Source organism: Myotis myotis, unplaced genomic scaffold (genome assembly GCF_014108235.1).
Source record: "Myotis myotis isolate mMyoMyo1 unplaced genomic scaffold, mMyoMyo1.p scaffold_m19_p_12, whole genome shotgun sequence".
Lineage (NCBI taxonomy): Eukaryota > Metazoa > Chordata > Mammalia > Chiroptera > Vespertilionidae > Myotis > Myotis myotis.
This window is the reverse complement of record NW_023416316.1, coordinates 24,219,106-24,243,703: the sequence shown is the minus strand read 5'-3', so window position 1 is coordinate 24,243,703 and position 24,598 is coordinate 24,219,106. Positions and strand designations below refer to the sequence as shown.

Here is a 24,598-nt window from a genome sequence, read left to right as displayed (position 1 = left end):
CCGTCGCTGGGGTGGCAACAGACTGGGGCAATTCATCCAGGCCTGTGGAAGGCTGCCTTCATCTCTCACAAGTTTATGATACTCTAAGTTTACAAATCAGCATCACACCCTTTGTCTCCATCATTCATATACTGATTCAGTGCCTCTCCTGCACTCTTTATTTCTCCTTTCTTCACAAACACCCTGTGGGGTGGGCTATTTAGACCTGATTATACCCATTTAACAGATAAGGAAATTTACACTTTAGGATTATCCCCATCAGGACACCTTCTCATAAATTGGAATTCTAGGCAAGTAACACAGAAAACCAAAGGCCAATCTGAGTTCATCATCATAGCAGACTGTTCTAAGTCTGCCTGATGACTTCTTGGGAGAGTGGCAGGCCAGAGAGGTCACACCTGTACTACACTAGTGCCCCTATAAAACCTCAACAGATACACACACACACCTTTTCTAGACTATATTTGTCTTAAATGACATCTGTGGCTGGCCTAGGATAGCGATTCCTGCAAGATATTTTAGCATTTGCTTGTGGTCATATTTCTGGGTAACAAGGCCAGGTCACCCTTACTGTGAGCCCCACCCAACCCCCAGTCCTCTTGTTAAGGATAGAGAGCTAGAGCATGACTGTATTTTCTGGCTTAGATTCTTTCAAATACTCAAAATCTTTTTGAGTTAAGTTTGAGTTTCTGCTTCATGCAAGTAAATGATGCTGGTAACTCTACTAGGACTTTCAAAGACCCAATGTCTGCTACGGGGAGGGCAGGCAATGATTGGCCTCATGCAGTGATTCTCAAGGGGCTGGAATAGAGCAGTGGGTGCGGGACATTTGATCTTTTAGGACCAGAGGATTAATTTGAACACAGAAGAGCATCTTGTCTCCTCACTTTGATATAACTCAGAATACTGTATTAATTTTTAATTTCACAAAGTATTAAAGGACATTTATGGTATTAAAGGGGTGCAGTGAGAGGTTCTGGTATGTGCAGTCCTGGATGGACCAGGTAACCATGGGCTGAATCCTGGCTCACTCGCTTTTCAGTTGTGTGCTCTTGGGCAAGATCACTTCCACTCTGGGAGGTGGGTGGAGGGTCAAGGTAAGCTCCATAGCAGTGGCATGAGGCAAGCCTTGAAGGGTAAAAAGCATTTGTGTCTCACACTTAGGAGCATCTTTCTTAATATGACACAAATATTAACAGAGCTGATGAACCAGTTGGCATTAGAAATAAACCTAAGCACTACATGCGTGACAACAATCCGTCTTCACTTCAACGTCCAGTTTACTCTTAGTTTCTGACTTCAGGCTTGGCTGTCATATCTACGTATGGATCACGGAAGCCAAAATTTAATATTGTACCATCTTTTCCTATGATAAACATCTTTTATTGACTTGTCTCAGTGTGCAAGAATATGTTTTGTACAGAACATACAGAGCATCCTTGCTCTGGGACCAGGCAAAGTTATGGCTAACCAACATTTCCCAAGAGGACAGGGAACAGGTGCACTGATTCTGGGAAGTACAATGACCCTGTTCTCAGTATGTTATGAAGCCAAATTCTTCAACTTTGACGATGACACACAAACTGTCAAAAACAATTAAGGCACAATATGACTCAAAATTTATACTCAGAGCAGCAATAATCTAGAGAAAATATAATTAACACATGGAATCGTATCACATTTTAATTAACACTGATAAGACAGAATTATTATAGCATAAAAGATATTGGTTTATGAAACAGGAAGATGGCTCAGATTCAAAAATCAAATGTGTTAAAAAAACAACTCTTCAGCACTAGATTCTAGGTTTCTTTTACGGTTCCCAAACTGGATCTACATTCTATATAATATATTAATGAATGTAGCAAAAAGACCTTTAATATATCTGATCATACCAGCAGTTTGGTGACATACTGGTAGAGCTGTTCTGTAAATGCTTCAGAGGAAAACTTTTCCTTCACCCTGGCTCTGCCAGCCAGTCCCATTGTGACTTTTAAGGAAGGTTCATGGATGAACTTTTCTATTGCTTCTGAGAATTGCATGGGGTCAGGCTCACACAGAAACCCTGTGACACTGTGGACAATGGACTCCAAGGGCCCACCTGAATTAACAGCAACGACTGGGCACTGCATGTACATGGCCTCCACAGGGACAATGCCAAAGTGTTCATTGCTTGGTGTGTAAATCACACATGTGCAGCCGTGGAGGAGTGAGATTTTCTGTTTGTCCGAGAAAGACCGCAGGAAGGTCACAGACTGGTCAAGGTCAAACTGCTGGGCCATTTTCTTCAGTTCCTGATAGTGTTCCACGTTCTCCAGGACTCTCTCGTCATACCCACCAGCCATAATCAGATGAACCTTGTCCCAATCTTGGGATGTCAATCTTCCACGCAGTTTTACTAGGGCTTCCAGCGCCAAAGTCAGGTTTTTCTTCCTTTCGTACCTGTTGATGGAAAGGAACAGGAACTTTTTTCCCTCGGGGACTAGATCATCAAGCTTTTCAGGGACAGCTGAATCAAAGCTGGTAACGTTCAGAGATGGGTAGAGGACATCGGGGTCTCTGTGAGACAGGGACTTAAACGTTTTCTTAAATATGGCAGCTGTGAACTGACTGTTGACCAAGATGCAGTCAGCCATACCTGTGGTGTATTCTTCTACCCAGTCAATCGGGGCCCTGTATAGACGTTTAAGAAAAGAATCCCTCTTGGTAAGAAGCAGATCTGGGAAGTGACAATAAAACAAGATCTTCTTACGCCGTCTGGCCAGCTTGAACACGGGGATACAGGCAGACACCTAGCCAAAGCAAAGGTAAAAAACAGGTAAAGTAACTGGTCAACTAATCTTCAAGTAAATCAAAAGAACAGACACATGCTGCCTACTAGCCTGCGGGCTCCTCGTGGGCAATGTCTCATTCTGCTTTGTGTTGCTAGACTCTCACCCAGTCCAACACCTGGTGCGTTAAAGGCTGGTAGACATTCTCTGGGTGTGTGCTAAACATTTAAAGCTGCAAGCTGAGTCTTTGCTCTAGAATAAGCAGTCCAATGAAAATGAAAAGCTAATAACCACATTAAAATTTTTAATGGGTTAAATAAATGTTAATATATTTTATCTAAAATATCACCATTGAAAATGTAATCAATACTATAATAGTTAATGGGATACTTTACACTTTTCCCCCCACATTAAATCTTTAAAATCACGTGTGTATTTTACACTGACAGCACACCTCAGTTCAGACTAGCCACATTTCAAGGGCTCAATAGCCACCTGTGGCTAGTGGCTACCATACCGGACAGAGCAGCTCTAGTATATTTCACCTTCTAAGACACTGAATGAACTATAGGGGCTCAGAGTGCAGTCTCTGGAATCAAGATTGCCAGGGTTTGAATCTCAGTCCCACTAGCGAGGTGTGTGACCATGATCAAGTAATCTACCCCTCTCTGGGCCTCAGTTTCCTCTTCTGTAACATGGTGGCAATTATGGTTACCAAAAAAGCCCATCCATACTAATAATAGAGGAATATGCAAATTGGCGGGACACCATCACATAGCAACCAATCAGGACGGGGGCAGGGCTGCAGCGGAGAGCTTTCAGCATGCCTGCAGGGGGTCTAATAGTAGCTATGTAATAATCCTAATTATTACAAACTAGAGGCCCAGTGCACAAAGTTCATGCAAGAATAGGCCTTCCTTCCCCCGGCTGCCGGCACCGGCCCCCCTCTGGCACCCGGGACTGGGCTTCCCTCCGGCCGCTGGCAGGCACCTGGACCCAGCCGTGGCTTCGCTGGAAGGTCGTTTGGTCTAATTAGCATATTACACTTTTATTATTATAGAGAAGATTTACATATCTTAACAGACACACATATGGTGGTGTAGCCATAGACAATTTCGTAAGGACATAGGAGAAACTGTTTAACAGTGGCTATTTTTAGGGAGAGGAACTGGAATGGGAATTTAATTATATTATACTCTTTTATACTACTTGAGGTTTTATTGTTACTTTTTAAAATAAATATTTTTGGGGGGGCGAGGGGCATGAGTGGGAGGAAGACAAGGAGTTTAGAAAAGTTGGACTCCACATCCAGGTGGGCATTCTGTACCAAGTGAACGCATTTGTGCTTTTCTATGAAGACTAATGGAGAGCCCCGTTAAAGTTCTAACGGGGCGTGACATGTTCGGCGTGGAGTTTTGACATGACCTGGCTGCAAAGGCTAGGACAGGGTGATGCGCATAGCCTAGAAACAGTGTCAACAGAAATAAGGCAAAGAGTTACTCCAAAGTAAACAGTGACTGAAGCCTGACTCCTAATGCTTGTGTTTCTTAGAGCGAGCTGGCCCCCAGGCCCATCTGCTGCAGAATCACCGATGTGCCACTGAAAAATGCAGATTTCGGGGCCCCATCTCGGGGCTGCTGGATGAAGCTTCTCAGGGCGGGGCCCCGTCATGTGAAGTTCGAGAACTACAGTCACTCCCAGCTCTGATCTCCCCAGGTCAGGTGCAGTGTTTCGGAACCGCAGACCCGGAGAGGTCCAGAGGAGGGCAAAGGGGCGTGGCGAGGCCCGGCGTGGTCACCTCACCTGGTCGCACACGACCACGTCGAACACCTCGTCGCCGAGGAACAGCACGTAGAGCGCCAGGAAGATCATGCGCACGTAGGCACAGACCGCGGCGCCGCGGCCGCCCCAGCCCAGGCTGCGCGGCAGCCAGTCCCCCGCGCAGCGGACCGGCAGTTCGCGGCTCTCGGCGAAGCAGTGGCCAGGGTCGTAGTGCGCCGTCCAGATCGTCACCCTACATCCGCGCGCCTGCAGTGCCAGCGCCGCGTCCAGCACCAGCCGCTCGGCGCCGCCCACGCCCAGGTCTGGGTGCAGAAACAGCACGGACGGCTTGGGAGCCAACTCATCCCGAGCCCGCTCCTCTGCCATGGCCCGGGTGTCCCGCACCCTTCGGCACCGGCGCGCCTGCTCCTCCCGAGGGCACCCGGGGGCCTCAGCGGGGCTGACCACGCCCCGCGGCGCGCACGTAGGTTAGGCCACATCAGCGCACGTCTGTGGGTGCCTAGTGACCGCCGGAGGAAATTTCTCTTCTGGCCATGGCTATATCCGCCCTTTGGTACGAATTGGACTCTATGAAGGATGCTGTGATCTAAAGGAGGAAGACGGGAGATCTGTACATCCCACGCAGCAGCGGACCAAGTCGCCGGTAGCAACATTTCTACAGGCAGATAGAAGGACAGCCCTGGCGTCCTTGGAGTCCGAGGCCCTGCCAGCAGGTCTGGGGGCGGGACGGAACCAGTTTCTCCAGCCGCCGATCCAGTGAGGGCTCCGCTGCTTCCCTGCCGTCTGCTTCGGGCCCCTGCCACCTCCAGTTTCCAGAATGGTATGGTGACCCCAGCCGTCCCTCCTTAGCCCCCACCTCTCCCAGGCGCCCCGACTTCTGCCTTGCGCCTTGCCCTCCTTCCGCGGCTCCCCTGCTTCCCCACCCTCCAGTGCGGGTGCCGGTCGTGGCTGTCGGGGCCTGGGGTCTGGGGGCCGGCGGGCGGCGCTCACCCGTCTGTCTCCTTGTCGCCCTCCGCAGCCTGGCCCGACCCCCAGTGGCACCAACGTGGGCTCCTCAGGACGCTCCCCGAGTAAAGCGGTGGCCGCCCGGGCGGCGGGTAGCACGGTCCGGCAGAGGTAAGGATCCCGGTGACCCCCTTGGCTGTGGGGCGGGAGGAAGGGGGCCCAAGAACGCGCTGTTCCTGAGAAGGTCGCCCAGAATGTCACGGTTCACGAAGACAAGGTGAGCTTCAGGTGGGAGCAGCGGCCTTTGCGTCTTTGTGTCTAGAGAGGGAGTGACATTTTATTCTCACTGCACAGTTAAACAGGGGCAGAGACAACGTGGAGAAAACGGGTGTCATAGAACTGACTCTCTGGGCCTGAGCTTTGCACTCACATTTCCGTCAATTTAACAAGATTTGTCCAGCTCATTGTCCCCGATCATCCCAGCCCCCACCCCCCAGGCGCGTTGCTTAACTTACCGGGGTACATGTGGCTCTGCTCTACGCGCCTTCACCCAGAGCCAGAACTTCAGCGTCATCGTGGGTTTTTCCTTAGGCTCTGTCCCTGTCCAGTCATTTGTCGGACTTTAAATTATAGGCAAAAACCTGCTGCTCATCACTTCTTCGCGTCTCTCTTCCTACCGCCCCGATTTAGCCGTCAGCTTCTCGTCTAGACTCTTGCATTTTCTACTCTTCTACGCTCCAGGCCCTTCCTCTCCAGTCCCTTATGGGCTCTGGTTCTGTCACTCTTCTGCTTAGTTTCTCTGTTAGTTGCTTTTTGCTGAACTTTAAAAACAGGGTGAGGGGGGCGGATAGCGAGGTTCTTGGTGACTTTGTTTTTTTTTCCTGCCCATCAGCTTCCCTTCTCCCTGGCTCCTGGGATAGTCAACTTATTACTGTTTTCTGAACCTCCCTTCCTCTCCCCACACACAGCTTCTGTTTATTCTCCTCGGACTAAGCTCAGAGGTTTTTGGAGGCCCTCCCTGACTCCAAAAGTGGCAGTAGCTATTACTCCTCCCTTTTGCTCCCAGAGCATTTTGTTCAGTGAAGGAAGGAATCCAACAACCCTGTTGTCTTCAGGTATTCGAAGGAGCTAGTGGGGTTTTATGTAGAGAGGGAAACACCTCGAAGGGATACAAGAGAATGATTGATAAGGATGTGAAGAGTGACGCGATTTTTCTTGTGGGCTGTTGTAGGTACATGTAAAACTAATGATGTGAACTTAGCAGAGACGGATTTCAGCTCATTGAAAGTACTGATATCACTGTGATGTTTCTCTTGAAATTACCGTGTTTTCTTTGGGTTACAAAATCCGTATTATTAACTGGTTACGCATTAACTGTAATAATGAGGATTTTGTAATCAAAGCATGATAATTTCAAGAGAAACATAAAAAATGCTTTTTATTGAAAGTGATGTCCATCGCTAGCTACCCATTTCCCCCATCTTTCAGGTAATTTGTGGATACTGTCCCAATAGAACTTTTCTTGTTTTGAGGCAAACCATTCAGAGACCCAATTTTCCACTTCTTGGTACGTTTTGAAGTGCAGCTCAGAAAGTGCGTGTGCCATCGATCGGGACAAGTGGTAACTTAAAGGAGCAATACAACAAAATAGCATACATACCAAATCGCATATATATCAACATCTGTGTAACTCCGGCTATTGAAAAAATCCGCATTATTAACCGGTACACCTAGTAAAGCGATGGTAGGGATAAGGTTTTCACTACTGTTTTCTCCCTCTGTGGGAGATCATAAACAAGTTTTCCTTTTCAGAAATTTAGAATCAGTAGCCCACAGATCACGGGGTGGGATTTTACGGAAGGGTGTGCTGGGATTTGGTTAATGATAGGGGCAGTAATGGGGCAGGCTTCCCCCCTCTTCCTTCCTTCCCGAGGATTTCTTAGGAGTGGCTGAAGAAGATGTTTTCTGACTTCTCATGCTTCCTGCTTACGTTCGCTCTGTAGCACTCCAGCACGGGGAGAGGAGGAGTGGGGGAGCCGTGCTCGGTGGAAGGGCGGTTGTGGGTGGGCTTCCCGAGTGACTGAGGAGAGGAGGGAAAGGGTTTCCCCCCTGTTGGTGGCAGTGCTTGTGGCAGTGCTTGTGTCAGTGCGGTCCAGCGCCTTCTGTATGCGAGGACTGCCTCCATCACAGCTCATCTCACCAGCCTTGGTCTCCTGTGAAGGACAAGTTCTAGTTGGGTGTTTTCTCCATTTTTCATATCCTACCTCTGTCCAAGATTTATGGCATATCAGAATAGTGAAAACAGACTACAAAATGATGTTTTTGGTAAAATATATGTTCCATTTTGGGACCTGGATTATAATTACAGCTTAATATTTTTGTCTCTTTCATTGCAAATACAGTTATTTTAAAACATTTTAAGGTAATTTAAGTCAGATTACAGTTGACCCTTGAACAAAATGGATGTTAGGGACACTCCCCTTTCCCCTGCAGTCAAAAATCCACATATAATTTTGATCCCCCCGAAAACTTAACTAATAATAGCTTACTGCTGGCCGGAAGCCTTATCGATAACATAAACAGTTGATTGACACATATTTTGTATGTTGTTATGTTATATACTGTATTCTTACAATAAAGCAAGCTAGAAGAAAGAAAATATTATTTAAAAAATCATAAAGAAGAGAGAATACATTTATGGTATTGGGGGAAACCTCGTGTAAGTGGATCCACACAGTACAGTTTAAACCCATGTTGTTCAAAGGTTGATTGTATGTAAATTCCAGACATTTTAGAGCAGAGGTTTGTTACTTGGCTTCACAAAAATGCATGTGAAGAGAAACTGAAGTACATTGTCCCAACGAGGTGCCATATGGTTGGGCAAGAGGATGGGCTCTGGAGTCAGAACTGGGTCCTCAGCTCAGCTCGGCCACCTGCTGGCCGTGTGGTCTTAGGTAGGCACTTGGCTTACCCTTTTCTGAGCCTCATTTTCCTCTTATAAAACAGAACTGGTAACTGCTTTCCAGGGTTAGTGTGTGCATTAGCATGTGGCAGGTACTCAGTTCATGGTAGTTATCATGACCCGTGGGGTGAAAACAAGAATTAGGGGTATACTCACAAAAGAAAGTGGTTTTTTTCTTTCTTTCTTATTTTTGTTCTTTAACAATGTAATGGTAGCAGATGTTATAATGCCATTAAACGGGTTCCCCCCAAAAAAGACTGTTCGTAACATTTTTTCTCTTAACAGGAAAAATGCCAGCTGTGGAACAAGGAGTGCGGGCCGCACGACCTCAGCAGGCACTGGGGGGATGTGGCGGTTCTACACGGAAGACTCCCCTGGCCTCAAAGTGTAAGTCTTGGGAGCAGACCTTGTGTTCCTGTCAGGTGTCACAGGCTGATGGGCAGCACTGTCTCTCCGCCACCAGTGGTGCTGGCTTTGATGAATTTACAGTACACACAGCTCCGTTTGGGCCAGGTGGACCGGGTTTGGTTTGTCTGTATATCAACCAATTAGTTTAAGGCCTGGAATGATATCTCTTCATGGATTGCGTGAAAGCAAGGGGAAATCTTCAAGTAGCTAAGCCAGAATAAACAATGGAAACAGAGAAAACTGGAGGAAAAACTGCTTAGTTAGATGAAATTGTTCTTTTTTGGTTGTCCGACACTGAGAAAGAGGGGTAACCCATTGAATATGAGTTGGGTGGTTTTTCAGAGCTTTCCTGGAACCATAAGCTGATATTATTGCAGCTAATAGACGTTTCTGCATTAGGCTGTGTTAACGAAAGTTCTTTGGCCTTTTTGCCTTTTGTGAGTGGTGAGTAGACCTTGGGGTGAACATAGCACTTTCCAAGTTCTTAAGGCCTGAGAGTGCTCATTAGGTGATGGGAAATGGGCACCTGGGGGACCCCTGTTCCATGCCTTGCTCACCTCACTTTCCAGGGTTTCTGGTACTGTGTGGCAGACTTAATCCCACAGGTGTCTGATCACGTAGGCCCTAGGACACCACTGCTTACAGCTGCTTCCTGACTCAGCCAGTGGATGAGGAATAGGAGCACTGCAGGTTCAGAAGCTCAGGTTTCGAGAGGCAAAGTTATGTTCCAGCAAGAGCCAGAACCAGATAATCTAGAATGTTCAGTCCTGTGCTCCATATGTCTGTCTGGTAGAAAAGAGACAATCCATATGCCTGTCTGGAAGAAAAGAGACAAAATTAGATTTATTTGGATTAGTTTAACTTGACCAGTAGCTTGGCTTGGATCACAAATTTAAAGACTTGTATGGTAAGGTGAGAATGTATTCAGGAAGTACTTCTTGGGGTTGGGGATATATGAGTTGGCCATATTCAGACAACCTTTTGGTCTTTGTTAAAGGTAATTTTTCTGAGTATTTCAGAGAGGAATTTTAAAGCCCCTTGCTTTTTAGGGTATCCAGGAGACTCCTTGAAACCCTTATTAAGAAGGTGGTAAAAAAAAAAAAAAAAAAAAAAAGAAGAAGGTGGTAAAAGCTTTTCCCCTGTGGGTGATTCTGGCTTGTGCTGGCTCTGGGCTTTCTGCTATTGTGCAGCCAGGCTTGCTTGTTGCTACTGCTTGAGTACTCCCAGGAATTGCTAGAAACTGTTCCTTGAAGTGTTGTAAAGCACAGTCTCATTCCACCAGAAAGATGGTAAAAGGACACAATTGGGAATTTGTAGTCACAAATCCACATCTTGGAGCAGTCAAGTAACATCTTAGAGTTTGTTGGCTCTTGTAGGATCTTAGGATTTTTTTTTTTGAATAATAGTAGCATTTCTGGTGAGCTTATTATAAACTTGTATAATCCATGTGTATTAATTTACTTAATACCTCAGTAACCGTATGAGAGAGGTACTGTGATTGTCCCTACTTTACAGATGAGGAAACAGGCTTGGAGAAGATAGGTAATGGGGCACAGTCACAACTCATAAAGGACGGAGTGGGTTTGCAGACTCTGGCACTTGGACTCTGAGAGCTCCACTCTCAGCTTAGTGCTCTGTGGCTGATGATATGCTAACATTGCTTTAATAGGGGCTGTGATTGAGTGCAGTATGGTAACATTTTCTTCCCATGTGTTTTTAAATTTGTTTACTCCTATAATTGTACAAATTTTGGAAGAACAAAATAGTGTAGCAAGGACATTGATCTCTGTGCATGGTTTATTGTTCACTAGTGAACTCTTACTCCACTGCCTTAAACAGTGAAGGTTGTCTAAGTAAATCTTACTTCGAAATAATAGTTTTATAATTGGATCATTTTTACTTAAAAAGTTTGGAGAAGTTTTCATTTTTATTATGGAAAATATCAAATACATGAAATTAGAGAGACTAGTCTCTCTAAGACATCAGATCATTTTACTTGTATAATTTTAGTCTGTTTTACTGGAAGAGAAGGATTTCTCCTATCTAACCACAATGCCGACGCCACACCTCTCCCCCCCTCCCTTCCACTCTCTCTAGAAATCAATGGAAAAAATATCCTCACTTTTTGGGTGAGGATTAAAAAAAATTAAAAAGAAAAAGAAATATGGTGATGTATTATTACTAAAGTAAGCATGCCTTTTCTTCTTTCTTTTCAGTGGCCCTGTTCCAGTATTGGTTATGAGTCTTCTGTTCATCGCTTCTGTATTTATGTTGCACATTTGGGGCAAGTACACTCGTTCATAGATTTGGCTACATCCATCTGTCATCTGAAGAAGGAGAAAAAAAAATCAATATATCTTGGACCAAAAGCATAGTGGTTTTCTGTTCATGAGAAAGAAATTTTCTGTAAGCTTACTGTTTTACAGGGAACTTAACGAGAATTGATTTTAAGGATCAATTTTTTTTCTATGGCTAATAAACTTTTTAATTCATTTATACCAAGTCTGATCCTTTAATCTCTCTGCCTTTCAATTACAAGTAAATATGTAGAAAACACGTCTTTTGGAGCTTGTTTTCTTTGTGGGATTGACAGGTCCTTACATGACCATGTAGTTCAAATCCAAGGTCCTGTAATTGGCCTTGGCTTGTTTTCTTCTAGGTATTTCTGTCCTGGTGATTGTCATTTTGGGCGTTCCGTGGTTTTTAAGGAGTGTGTCTATGACTGCCTCAGGCAGATCTATATTCAAAGGCACCTGGTACCCCAAAAAATAGTCAGAAATCAGAAATGTGTGCTTATTCTTTTCTTTGTCTCTAAAACCTATGAATTAAGAACTCTCTCCCACTTTTATATTCTGTGAGTATAGATCAGGAGTTTCCATCTATTTATCACTTGTCGCTAAACCTGTTTTGAAGAATTAATTTGATAAGTTGGATTTTTCAAATAAAATTTTGTTTTCATTGTGAAAATTAAAGACTTCTCTAATCAGAGTGGATATCAGCATTTCCAAACTGAGTTGATATAATTCCAAACAAAAAATTGAAGTTTCACTTAGCTTATGTTGCCATTCTGGAAATAAACATTCAGTTTCTGGTAGACCCTAGGAAATACCAAGAATAGCTTACAGGTGCATACTTCAGGAGTCTAGGATATAAGCCAGATTTTCTAAGGAGTAAGATATCCCTGTGAAATCCCCTTAGTTGTCCAACAGAATCACAACATGATAAAGAGGTGTATTAGTTAAGAATCAGATAATTTTAACAATGACTTTCTCATAAATGAAGCTTTAAAAAGAACTAGAACAGTTAAGCTGTTTTATATGTGTTTTTCTTAACTCCTGGCTATAAAGTCAATTTAGGTCCAAAATACCAAATTAAATGTTGAAAGTATGTATCTTTAAAAAAGATTTCTTAGGGCAATATATGGGTAAGCATGCTCTTGTAAATACTAAAAAATGGGAAGTTATTGGGAGAAAATGATGAAAAATTGGTCCTCTGGGATCCTGGGAATTGCTTATTGTGTGAAATGGGTATCTTCATTTTGAAATTTGGGGGACAACGTCTTAATTTCATTTTGAAGAAATTAAAGATCATAGTATCTATAATGGATTTTTTTTCAGGTTGGTGGTACCAATAACAGCTAAAAGTTAAGATCTTAATTTGGAAAACAAATCTGTTCCTCTATACAGACGGGTGTGTTTTTCTCTGGGGAGCTGCTGGAGCCACTTGGGGGAGCTGTTGTGTTGTTGGGTGCGTTCTCTTCGCTGCATAGTGCAGCCTGTTAGCCCTGTCCGCCTAGCTGTGGTCTCTGGTGGACTGCTAGTGGAAAGTCACTGAATTCTGAGCTAGCAATTTATAAGAAATGCTGCTTGTAGTGGCAGAGCAAGGAGATGCTTCATTCAGCAGAAGGAAAATTGGGGGTTGGATACAGCGATGTACAACATCTATTATGTAGTTACTTTTGGCTCTGACAATACAATGCTTAATGCAATCTTAGTGTTCAAGATGTTCCTTTTTTTTTAAAAAAATTTTAAAAATTGTGGTAAAACACATGTGACATAAAGTATATCATCTTAACCGTTTTTAAGTGTTCACATCAGTGGTATTAAGTGCATTCATATTGTTGCTCAACCATCACCACTATCCATCTCCAGTACTCTTTTTCATCTTACAAAACAGAAACTTAAATGCACCAAATAATAACCTCCCCCTTTCCCCTCAGCCCCTGGCACCATTCTACATTGTGTCTCTGTAAATTTGACTCTAAGTACTTAATATAAGTGGAATCATGCAGTATTTTGTCCCTTGGTGACTGATTTACTTGTTAACGTAAAAAAACCGTTGAAACCTGTAAAGAATTTTTGTAGTTTATTTGAGCCAAACTGTCGACATATGCCGGGAAGCAGAACCTCAACGAATTGAGATAATGCTCTGGAGAATGGCTGGTTACATTTGTATTTATTCATTGCAACCAAAGGAGGGGTGTAGGTGGGTTACATGAAATTCATTGGTGATAGATTAAGGAGGTGGGATAAAGCAAAGCGAGGGTGGGGGTGGGTGGGTGGGGGGAGCGGGAAACCCCTGGGATTGGATAAAAAGTAAAATGATGGACACATACTTAGGTGGGTGCAGGAGCAATTAACATGATAATGAAGCAATTTGTGGTGTCTGTCCTGGTGCCCAGCACATTTGGTTGTGCCCCAGGGGCTCCAGAAAAAGGGAAGTTACAAGTTACCCAAACATTTCAAGGGTATGTTATCATAGGTGCAAAAAGACAGATAGGCTCAGTTAAGGTAAAGGTTGACCTTGTCAGTGAAGATACCGGCCTAGGACTAGAACGTAACTGCTCACTATAACTGCTTTTAGTTAAAGTTTAATTTCAGACCATCCTTTGTGTTTACTTTAGGTCTCTGAGTTTGCAAGACTGCCATGCAGGCCTCCCCTGAACTTGTCAGGTCAACATGTGGCCCCTTTCGTCCACATACTCCACTTAGCATAATGTCCTCAAGGTTCATGTTATAGCGTGTCAGAATTTCCTTCCTTTTTAAGATGAATAATATCCCATCGTATGTATATAACATATTTTGTGTTGCTTTCTTTTTAAATAGGGATTCCTAGACTGTTTCTTGAGCCATTTAAAGTAATTCTGAAAGCCTAACAAATTGACATGCATTAAGACTACCTTGGCCCACCAAATCCTCAGGCTCCTTGGACTTTGGGCTATAATTCTGGCCACCTCTGAGTGATGGACAAAAGCTAGCACATGCTGTCAGCAGCTCTATTCTAAGTGTTTAAAACTAGGGAAATGAATTACATTATAATGCAGCTTGGCCTGAGCCTTTTAAGTCATTGAGGAACAACCAACATATGGAAAGGGCAAGTCCCTGAGACTGCCAGGGGATGGAAAGACGAGAACGTCTGGACACAATAGTGCCCAGAACACATTTTGGTAATGAAACAGGAATTTTTGGGGGTGAAAAGGACAGGTTTTAGGAAATTTTAGAAATGTTGGAAATTAAGGGGACCATGGACGAAGCACAGGGCTACAGAGCAGCAGAAGGTATATTTCCATAGAATGAGGGAGCTGAAAAGCTGCAACAGGTACATTTCCATAGAATGAGGGAGCTGGGAACAGCAAAAGGTCTATATTTACAAAATAAAGAGAAGGAAGCCCTTCATCCAGAAGGAGAAGAAGAAAGCCCAAAGGGAATAGGAAAACAATAAGGAAGGAGGTGGACATGTGAGGTTCTACCTTTGAGCTCAGGAGTTACTATAGTAACCAGTCTAAGGGAATAGTGGCCAATCAGAGGCACAAGGATCTGTAGACTTTGTAAGCCATAAGGAAAAGGAACTCAGTGGGATCCTTTCCCACTCCCCAAGTGGGAGTCCATTCTGTGGGACTTTTCCCCTCTCTCCACGTGGGAGTCTGTATTTGTTCTTTAATAAATCTCCACCTTTACTATACCATCTTCTGTCCGTGGATTCATTCTTCGACTCTGGCAGACAAAGAATCGGGGTTCCAGTCCAAAAATTCCGTTTCAGTAAAAGAGTAGTTGAGGATGAAAGGGCGAGGGCTACGCCCTCCATCTTGCCCCGTATCCTCCATTTTTTTGGGCAGCAGCCATTAGTCATGTGCTCAGCAAGGAGCTTCTTCCTGGAAGCCCAAGCCTCTGCTAGCTAGCCACACCTAGGATTTCTTTAAACTAACCAATGACAATCAAGGGAAGTGCGCGCCATAGACACAACCACATCCTGTGTAACAAGACCCAGACTTGCACCTGGCCAATCGGCAGGGCCCACAGTCCTGTCTCCTCCCCTTACTCCAACCCCCCTATAAAACCCCTCTTCCCACAGGGCTAGCTCTCTCTGCCCCCAGCTTCTGCGTCGGCGAGTGTGGGGGAGGAGCTCGAGCTAGCTCGAATAAAGACTCTTTTCGCTTTTGCATCCGACTCGGCTGGCTCCCTGGTGGTCTTTTGGGGATCCTGAAATCTGGGCATAACAAGGAAAGATCTGTTCCTGGGAGAGGTGAAACATGCCATAGCTGTCCCAGGTGCTAATGTCCTCAGAGGAAGAATTAAAAAAGACATTCTGAAATCATGCAGTGTTGGCATCAAGTTAAAATGTTGAAAAGGTCTACAAAGCTGACTTCATTCAACAGAAAATATGGTATGTGGAGTCCTATGTCCATGATCTCCTTACAGCTGCCCTTGGGGAGCTTGAGCTGCAACGCTAGGACTTCCAAACTTAACTCCTGTCTTCCAGGCTGGGAGCTTGCCTGACCTGGGTTCCACTGCTGGCCCTGCAATTTACCAGTTGTGAGAATCTGGGAGACCCAATTTCTCTGCGTCCCATTTTTCTTATGTGTAAGTGACTATGCATATGATTCATCAAATAGGATGATTAAATGAGAAGAACGATCCACAGTGCTTATTCTCAATAATTTCAGAGAAGTAGGTTTCTTATTCAATCAACAATCTAATGAATTTACTCTTCGCCCCATTCACACAAGAGGAAACTGAAGCTTAAACCACTTAGCTTGTAAGTGAAGGAGCTGGGATTTAACTCTAGGTCTCTGACTTACTAGTGTCACATAGATGGACTATTGAGTATTTGGGGTGAGGGCAAGGGGAGGGTGTCACAGCATTAGAGGTCCCACAATAGAGCTTTTAAAAAGAACACAATTCCAAGAAGTGCCACTCAACCATTTGGTGTACTTCAGGCATTACATAGCTAGTTTGAGGCTTGAAGTCCTGCAGAAGGAATTGGTTTCTCTGTTTCAGTCCTGAGCTTTGTTCATTGTGTGGGGCTCCTGAGGTGGTAAGAAAGCACAATGTTATTCCTTCAACAAACATTTACTGATTGTTGTGTGCCTTGCCCTTCTATTGGGGCTTTACAAATGACCTGGCCTGGTCTCTTACAGCTTAAAAGGGCTGGACATTTGGATGCTAGGATCTTAGTCCTGCCTGGGGCTACAAGTTCCAAATAGCTGTGTGATTATGGAGAAATCAGGAAATTCTCTCAAGACCCCCTCAACTATTAGTGAAATCAATAGTTGGGACCACAGTTTAAGAACTGGTATGCTCATAGTGTGTGGGCAGTGGTGCCAGGGATTGCAAAACTGGCACTCTCCCCTCCCCCTAACCCCCAGGAAGTCCATACTATATGATCACCTGTCAGACAGCAAAGCCAGCGAACCCTGGGATGCCTCAGCTGGAGTGCTGAGAGTTCCCCATGTCCTCCCCTATACAACAGAGGAGACTGGGGCCCAGAGAAGGGACTTGCTCAAGATTATCTTCTTACCAGAGAGAGGCCAAACCAGGCTTCCTGTTCCAGCCCAGAGCTGCTTTCTAGAACTGCACTGTGACCCCCTGCTTTGGGCCTGTACATGAGCCAGCCCACCTCTCTAGAGGCAAGGCTTGGGAGTTAGGTAAACTGAGTGCTGGGCTTTGATTGCTGGGCAGTGTTAATCAAAGTGGGGTGGGGGTGTAAAGGCAGCAAGGTGAGCTAGTAAAAATACAATGAATTAGTAAATATAGGAGGTCAACAGGTGCATGAGACTTACTATTGGAGAGAGAAAATAGGGAAAAGCAGCCAGCTGAATGGCAGTTTTGCATTCTCTTGACCACAAATAGTAGGTGAGCCAAGACACAGTGAGATTGACCAAGTAGGGTTAAGGTAGAGGCCAAACTGTTTAAATAACTTCCTGGTCATCTGGCAACTAAGTCTTTTTGCCATGCTAGAGACATTAAAAAAGGATCAAGCATGCAAATAAACTAAATGGGAATCAAAGGTATAGGCATAGATCGCTTCTTTTTGGGGAATGATCTAGAAGTTTGTACTCAGAAAGCAAATGAAGAGATAAGGGGAAGAACTTGAATTACACATGAAAGGGTTAAATTGGTCCTGCAAACACACTTGCTTTCCTTCCCATTGACTGTCATAGGCAATCCTATATAATAAAGAGCTAATATGCAAATGGTCGCCACGCCTTCGTGTCCTTGTGCCTTTGCAACCTCACGCCTGGGCCAGGGGACCTGAGGTCAGGATGGAGGACCTGAGGCCATTCCCCCCACCCCAGCATCGGGCAAGGGGACCTGAGGCTGTGCCGGGAGACCTGAGACTGCACCCCCTGCCCTGCGAGGCTAGACAGGGGTGGGTCTGGCTGGGTCTGGGTCTTGCACGATTTTGAGGCATGCACGGGTGGATGGGGACTTGACTCTGGGTTCCGCGGGGTGCCCCAGACTCTGACAGGAGGAAGATTTTCATATACATTTTACTAATTTCCTTTCATCTCTGACACTTCTATTATAGAGAAGGGCTAATAGCAATATTAAAATATTTCCTTTAATTAATTCCCTTTCAATGTGCATGAATTTTGTGCACTGGACCACTAGTATAGAGAATAAATCCCGTGGTTGTGTGTCCCCATTGTCTCACCTGTTCTACTCAGTAATGTGATTTCTGGAGAGAAAGCAAACTCATTCTCCCAGGACCCTATCTAGTTTGGTTTGGGTTGTGGAAATTTAATCATTGGTTCTCAGATGTTGGCGTGCATCCTGCAGGTCTCTGCCTCTGCTACCTCGCACATTTGGCCAGCACCAGATTGGGAATCCTGGCTCTCAAAAGCAGCAGTCACAATGCGGGGCCGAGGTGGCTGGGCCTGTAGTTTATTCCAGACCCATCACCTGTACAAGTGTGTTCATTTTGTCCCTTGCTCTTCTTTGAAGTTTCCCCCATGGTGGTGTTTGTGTAGCAGCCTCTGTGCTGCCCCTGGGGAATTTCACCTGCCTTCTGTGATTTTGCGTGTTGCGTATTCATAACCAGGCGCTATGCTTGGTCAGCTAGCCGTGGGGCTGGCAGGCCCTGAGAGACCGCAGAGCCCTGATTCTCCCTTCAGTTCTCTCCCTTTGACTCAGCAGTGCCTCTTTTTATAGAAGACGTGCTGCCCGAATGAACAGAATGAGGTCTTGTCAGACTTCCTTTTATAGCAGGCTTTGCACTGAGACCTTCAGTGGGCTCCAGGAGGAGTGAGAAGGGAAAGGCACAGGTATGGAATGATTGTGCTGGGCAAGGATTTCCTTACTAGGTGGGCTGGTGTGGCCCCCACACATCCATCCCAATGGTGTCAACGGCGGGGAACCATGGCTCTCTGCTCCTGTGCCTGGCAGATGCCTCACTGCAACAGAAGACCTGCTGGATCTACCAGACTGGGGGTGTACCTCTATGAGACCCCAGGGATGGTATCAGGAGCCATGGGCATTTGTATTAATTCTGTGTACATCTTTTGCATGCTTGTTGGTGGGCTTAGCAGTAAACCAAAATTTAAGCACACTTAGGTGAAACTGGTGCAGGGACGGTGTTTACATAGCCCACTGCTCTTCTCATTCTTTTTCCGCTTCCCCTCCTCCTCCTCTTCCTCCTCCTCCTCCTCCTCCTTCTCTTCTTTTCTTCTAGCTCCTCTTCCTCCAGACCCTCCTCTCCTTCCACCCTTCCCTTACTCTCTTCGGTTCTGTACAACTCAAATATTCCTGGGCTATTGTGTGTGCAAACAGAATACACTAACAACCCTCCAATGAAAGTTTTTTGAAAGTAGTTCTGATTTTTACATGTTTTCCAAGTTGTGGGTTGAATTGTGTCCCCCCAAATTTAATGTTCAAGTCCTAACCCCTAATACCTCAGATGGGATCTTATTTAGAGATAGGGTCTTTACAGAGGCCAGCAAGTTAAATTGAGGTCATTAGCATGGTCCCTCACCTGATATGACTTATGTCTTTATGAGCAGGGGAAATTTGGACACAAAACATGTAAACTTGAAGACATCCATCTGCGAACCAAGTAGGGAGGCCTGGAACAGCTCTCTTCCTCACATCTCTCGGAAGGAACCCAACCTGACAGCACCTTGACTTTGGACATCTGGCCTCCAAAACTGGGAGACCAAGCATTTCTGTTATGGAAGCCGCCTCATGTGTGGTGCTTTGTCACGGCAGCCCTAGCAAGACAACATGCAAAGATATCAAAGCGGAAGCCAACCCACAACGCCCAGCAATGCTGTTAGAAACCCCCTTCCCGTCTTCCTTGTTCATCTTCGTGACGCTCTGGAACGTCTTCATCTCTAAACTCCAAAAACCCTTCCCGCTCTAGCCTGAATGGCTTTTATTCTCCTATCACCTCCCCTCGGAGGGAAATGAAAATATGGAACTTCTCAGACTACACTTGTGTCTTTTCCCCGTCATGATCCTACCGTGTATCCTTTCGCTGTAATAAACCTTCGCTGTGCGTACAACTGTGTGCTGAGTTCCCTAATCATTCCAGAAAATCTGTGGGCCCCTGACGTACTCTCCATGTATTATTTTAAGGTACCGTTACGTGGTGTCTGTTAATATTTTATGTTTTCTTTGTCAATATTCCTCAGTTCAGCTCCTGTTTAGCAACTCCCATTTACCTCACGGACACTGTTCCAACTACCTTGACACACAGCAACTTCTTTTATCTCTTGAGGTTCCCCTGCAACTCATTTTAACCGAGGCCCACAGAGATGGCGTGGCTCCTCCAAAGCCATGGAGCTGCTGACTGCAGAGCCAGCGGGGAGCCAGGGCCACCTGCCTCCACACAAGGAGGGTGACCGACCGTCTCCATTGGCCCTTGACTGAGGGCTTTCCTGGGACATGGCACTCTGAGTGCTAAAACCAGCATGGTCCGGGGCAAACGGGGACAGGTGGCCACTCTACTTCAAGGCTACAGCTTTTTTTTTTACACTTCATCTCACTGGATCTTCTGTTTTCTTAAAGGAGAGCGTGTCCCCATGAGGAGTTGGGCCTATTTAGACCTACACTGGGAGAGCTCAGACCCCTGGTCTCTCAAGAACAGCTTCCAAGTTCCTTTCCTGAACGCCCAACTCTCTGCATCTCTGGCTCTGCGGTTGCCTCTTCCCCTTCACACCCTCTCCTCTCCCCGCTCTGCTCGCCACATTTTTCAGCGTTACTGGTTTTAATTTCCTTTACCATCCCCTTTGCAAAAACTTCTTTCCTGATTTAATTATTATTTCTCTTAATTCAATTCCCTTCTCTTGATTGTCGTTAAGCTCCTAAAGTTGTTTCTCCAAAGAATTTCACGGCCAGGCCCTGTGCTTAGAGATTAATGGCCGTCATTTTGCCTTCAAACACAGGTACTTTCTTACTTCTCTGTAATTATCCCTGGAAGAAAGGGAAGTAACCATCCTTCTTCCCAGGGCCTGTCTGAGAACGCACACCGCTGGGGGCTGCCTTTGGAGAGAGAGAAAGCCAAGTGTCTGACATTTTCCTTCCACCTTCTACTGTTTTTATTCACAGGACCTGAGAGCAGCCGGACAACCCCAGGCTCTGCAGGAGGGCTCAGGCCCTGCCCAGGGAGGGGGCTTGCAGGCAGCAGCCCAGGCTTGAGGGCGGAGGGTTCTCTGCCAGGAGGGGTTTGGGATGGTGAGGAGGGGCAACGGGGAGCTGGCTCTGGCCTCGAGCATCCCACCCGGCCAAGGTCTCTCAGAGGAACCAAGGCTGTAGCTCAAAGGAACAGAAACCTCTGGGCTAGAATTTCCCTTCCCTGGACTGTCCATTTCGGGAAACCAACGCTGCAGTGTTCTCCCCTCACTGTCCTTGTCCAGTTCTCAGTGCAGCAGCCCTTCGACCTTTAAGAGACTGCTTCCCCCACCCCCGCCAGTCTCACAGGCTGTTTTCCCCAGCTCTGTTACCCTGATCTCTGTCTCTGCATAAAAGCCTTGAGAACTGAACGGTTGCTAGAGGAGGAGGGACAGTCCCAGGTGGGGCTCCGGCCCGGTTCCTGTATGATCCAGTTGCCGCAGCCCTGCCCCTGGGTGAGTGAAGCGCCCTGAGAGCAGAGAGCACAGACCCTGGGGTCCGAGACCCAGCCTGGCACTTAGGAGCTCTGTGACACCTTTGCTCAGCTGCCTGCGCCTCTGTTCCATTGTCTACCACACTCGGATAGAGTAGATGCCCTTTTTGCGCGAAAGGGGAGAAAAGCAGACGTTTATTTTTATTTTTTTCAGGGTTAAACGAAGGTTCAGTAAAGTATCCAACACAGTGCCTGGCACGTGATCAACTTAAATGACAAGTACTAATATTCACAACAAGTAAGTGAAGCGTTTGGTCCTATATGTCCTAGGAGCCCCAAATTTGAGGACTGAAAGGAAAACTGAAGTCTTTAGGCCACCCTCCACTCCACCCTCCCATTTGAATAGCAAATCTTTCGTCTGGTCTCATACTCTGCTTGGATACCTCCTGCGATGGGGAGCTCACTGCTCCTTGGAAATCTCTGCCTTCCTTGGGCCTCTCTATGGATGTGGGGGCTCTGTTGACAGGCCTGCTGTATGTAAACTGCTTTCCACTTGTGGAGAAGAGGAAGCCTTTCCCTGTTCAACTCCAATCATGCGGGCTGCCAGAGAACAGGACCCAATCATCGTTTGGAGGGTAATTCAGCAAGCAACTCAATGGCGCGTTCAGAGGTGAGGGCTCCAGACTCAACTGTCTCCTTACCCAGCCTGGGAGTCTAGTCCAGCTGAAGACAAGGTCCTGAGGATGAGGAGGAGCCCAGCTCATCCAGGCGTATTTTAGACAAGGCCTCCCTGGTCCCAAAGGAACCTCTGAAATCACAGGGACTCATACACGGTCCCATCTATCCCTGGTTGTTTATACTGATTAACTGCCAGACAAAGAGCTTAGTGCTCATGAGGGCCTCCGTCCTCATCACTGCGGGGCTGCGTGGCTGCATTTATGATGAGAAGACCCTGGGGTGTTTAACCCACAGCCCAACTTGCCTAATAAAATCCTCCCCTGGCCCGCGGATGTTACCAGCTTCAGCCACACACTCTTGATTGGGACAGTACCAGAATGTATTTTAAATTTCCATTGTGTCTGTTTTGTTTCTACTTACAGGAAATGATTTTCAAGGTGCAAAGCAGATTTGTCCATGTAAACGTACCTTCGTTCCTATATGTGAGGAGCTATTACGTGTATGAGGACAATGAGGCGATGCTTGAGGAGAGCGCAGGGTAGGGACGAGGGCCTGTGCGTTCACGGCTCATCTAACTGCAGATCCACGCTGTGCTCCTAAGAGCTGTGCTTTATGAAAGAGTGGATTCCCGTTGTTACGTAGCGTACATTTATGTAAAGCTCAGTTTATTTCCATTTAGAGCTTAGTAGATGTAATCTTACTTTATTAAAAAAATATTTTTGCCCAGCTGGCATGGCTCAGTGGTTGAGCATCAACCCATGAACCAAGAAGTCACTGGTTTGATTCCTGGTCAGGGCACGTGCCTGGGGTTGCGAGCTCAGTCCCCAGTAGGGGGCTTGCATGAGGCAGTGGATTGATGATGTTTCTCTCTCTCCCATTCTCTTCCACTCTCTAAAAATCAATAAAATTAAAAAAATTTTTCATTAAAACAGGCTGTCACACTGCTAAAGGGAGGGAGCTAAAGAATTGGCTGCATCTTTCATCTGTTGTCTTCATTATCTGTGTCTGAAAGTGGAAGGGGCAGCAGAGCGATTGATTTCCCCACTGGTATGAAATTTACCACCCTCCTTAGGAGGCAGAGACGGTTACAGTTGCCTTTTATTTTCCCATTACTACACCCAAGGATTGCTGTGAGAATGAACAGAGATGAGAAAGCATGTTATAAACTATAGAATGCTATTCAATGACAGAAATGATCGTTTATCATTATTATGAGTGTTGTCATGTCTCCTAAAGCTGAGAGAGAAAAGGAGGGGGGAGAGGGATAGAGAGAGAGAAAGAGAGAGAGAGAGAGAGAGAGAGAGAGAGAGAGAGAGAGAGAGAGAAAGGAGATAGAGTGAGAAGAAGGAGGGGTGGGGTGAAGGAGAGAGAAGAAAGGAGGGAGGGAGAAGAGTGGAGGCCCTTTTAACATCAAAGGTAGAATAAAATTACATTCACATACCTGGATGCCATGACTGACCAAAGGGCACACACAGCCCTCTGGGAGCCAGCATCACCATTCCTTACTCAGGTTTCTCTGAATTTAAAAACAGCTCCCTCATTTCAAAACAAAGTTTATTTTTTAAAAAATGGTTTTATTGATGTATAATTGACATACAACAAACTTCCAAATTTAAAGTTGTATAAATTGATACATCCTATATAATAAAAGGCTAATATGCAAATCGACCAAATGGTGGAACAACCAGTTGCTATGATGCTCAATGCAGGAGCTGCCCCCTGGTGATCAGTGCACTCCCACAGAGGGAGCATTGCTCAGCCAGAAGCCTGGCTCACTGCTGGTGAGCACAGCCGCAGTGGCAGGAGCGTCTCCCACTTCCACGGCAGGGGAGAGGGCCTAAGCTGTCAGTCAGACATCCCCTAAGGGCTCCCGGACTGTGCGAGGGCGCAGGCTGGGCTGAGGGACTCCCCTGAAGTGCACGAATTTTGTGCACTGAGCCTCTAGTTTTGACTAGATGTGAAACTAACCACATAATGAACATATATATATCTGTCACCCCCAAAAGTTAACCCCTGCTCCCTCCCTTGTGTCCCTCCCTGCCCCTGCTCCGCAGGAATCACTGATCTGCTTTCTGCTTAATTAATGTAAAATATTGATCTGCATTTTCTTGAACTTTATACAAATGGAATAGAAAATTTCACATAATATGCATGTTCTCTTTTTTTTGCCTGACTTCTTTCACTCAGCATAATAAATAATAATTTGGAAAAGAAAAACCCCAAATTACCGAGAAGTGTGATTAATGATGTAACATAGACCCGCCAGGATTGAGAACAGTTAATATTTAATCATATTTTCTTTAGCTTTTCTCTTAATTTTTTTAGTAATGTGATTTATACAAAGAGAAAAGTTTTAAAAATTATACAGTTTATGGATAATTATAAAGCAAACCTTGTATAACCACCACCCAGGTCAAGAATTGGAGTCTTGCAAACACCTGTCATCTCCTAGGGTCCCCTCCATGACCATGCCCCTTCTTTCCCCATTCCAGGTCAGCACTGTCCTCACTTTGGGGAGAATCATTTTCTTGCCTTTCTTTTTGTTTTATGACCTGGTACGATGGAGGTAAGTCACCTGTTTGTGAATTTTATAGGAATGAGATCATATTGTATGTCTTCTGTGACCAGCATTTTTTACTGTTGTGTGTGTGAGATCAGCCATGTTGGCCATGTGGCTATGGTTTGTTCATTTTGATAGCTGAGGAGTATTTGATTGTATGAATATACTGCA

The 24,598-nt window shown here is 45.6% G+C and overlaps 2 protein-coding genes across 2 annotated transcripts; one reads left to right on the top strand and one right to left on the bottom strand.

Annotated features, from left to right (window-relative positions):
• Positions 1-1,669: 1,669 nt before the first annotated feature.
• ALG2 (ALG2 alpha-1,3/1,6-mannosyltransferase) lies at positions 1,670-4,997 on the bottom strand. Its single transcript, XM_036330221.1, has 2 exons — positions 4,575-4,997; positions 1,670-2,792 (listed from the first exon to the last, which is right to left on the bottom strand). Exons 1-2 carry the CDS (start codon positions 4,917-4,919, stop codon positions 1,890-1,892), a joined length of 1,248 nt encoding a protein of 415 aa, XP_036186114.1. The 5' UTR covers positions 4,920-4,997; the 3' UTR covers positions 1,670-1,889.
• On the top strand, positions 4,991-11,364 carry SEC61B (SEC61 translocon subunit beta). The gene is made up of 4 exons (XM_036330222.1): positions 4,991-5,373; positions 5,572-5,669; positions 8,746-8,847; positions 11,085-11,364. The coding sequence occupies exons 1-4, from the start codon at positions 5,371-5,373 to the stop codon at positions 11,170-11,172; spliced, it is 291 nt and encodes a 96-aa protein (XP_036186115.1). The 5' UTR covers positions 4,991-5,370; the 3' UTR covers positions 11,173-11,364.
• Positions 11,365-24,598: the final 13,234 nt, after the last annotated feature.

What these genes read in the sequence shown, in the direction of transcription:
- ALG2 (XM_036330221.1), bottom strand. Translation starts at nt 4,919, where the DNA reads ATGGCAGAGGAGCGGGCTCGGGATGAGTTGGCTCCCAAGCCGTCCGTG. An exon ending in ACGTGGTCGTGTGCGACCAG is followed by an intron (nt 2,793 to 4,574) that starts GTGAGGTGACCA and finishes TGCTTTGGCTAG; the next exon opens with GTGTCTGCCTGTATCCCCGT.
- SEC61B (XM_036330222.1), top strand. An exon ending in GGTAGCACGGTCCGGCAGAG is followed by an intron (nt 5,670 to 8,745) that starts GTAAGGATCCCG and finishes TTCTCTTAACAG; the next exon opens with GAAAAATGCCAGCTGTGGAA. An exon ending in GACTCCCCTGGCCTCAAAGT is followed by an intron (nt 8,848 to 11,084) that starts GTAAGTCTTGGG and finishes CTTTCTTTTCAG; the next exon opens with TGGCCCTGTTCCAGTATTGG.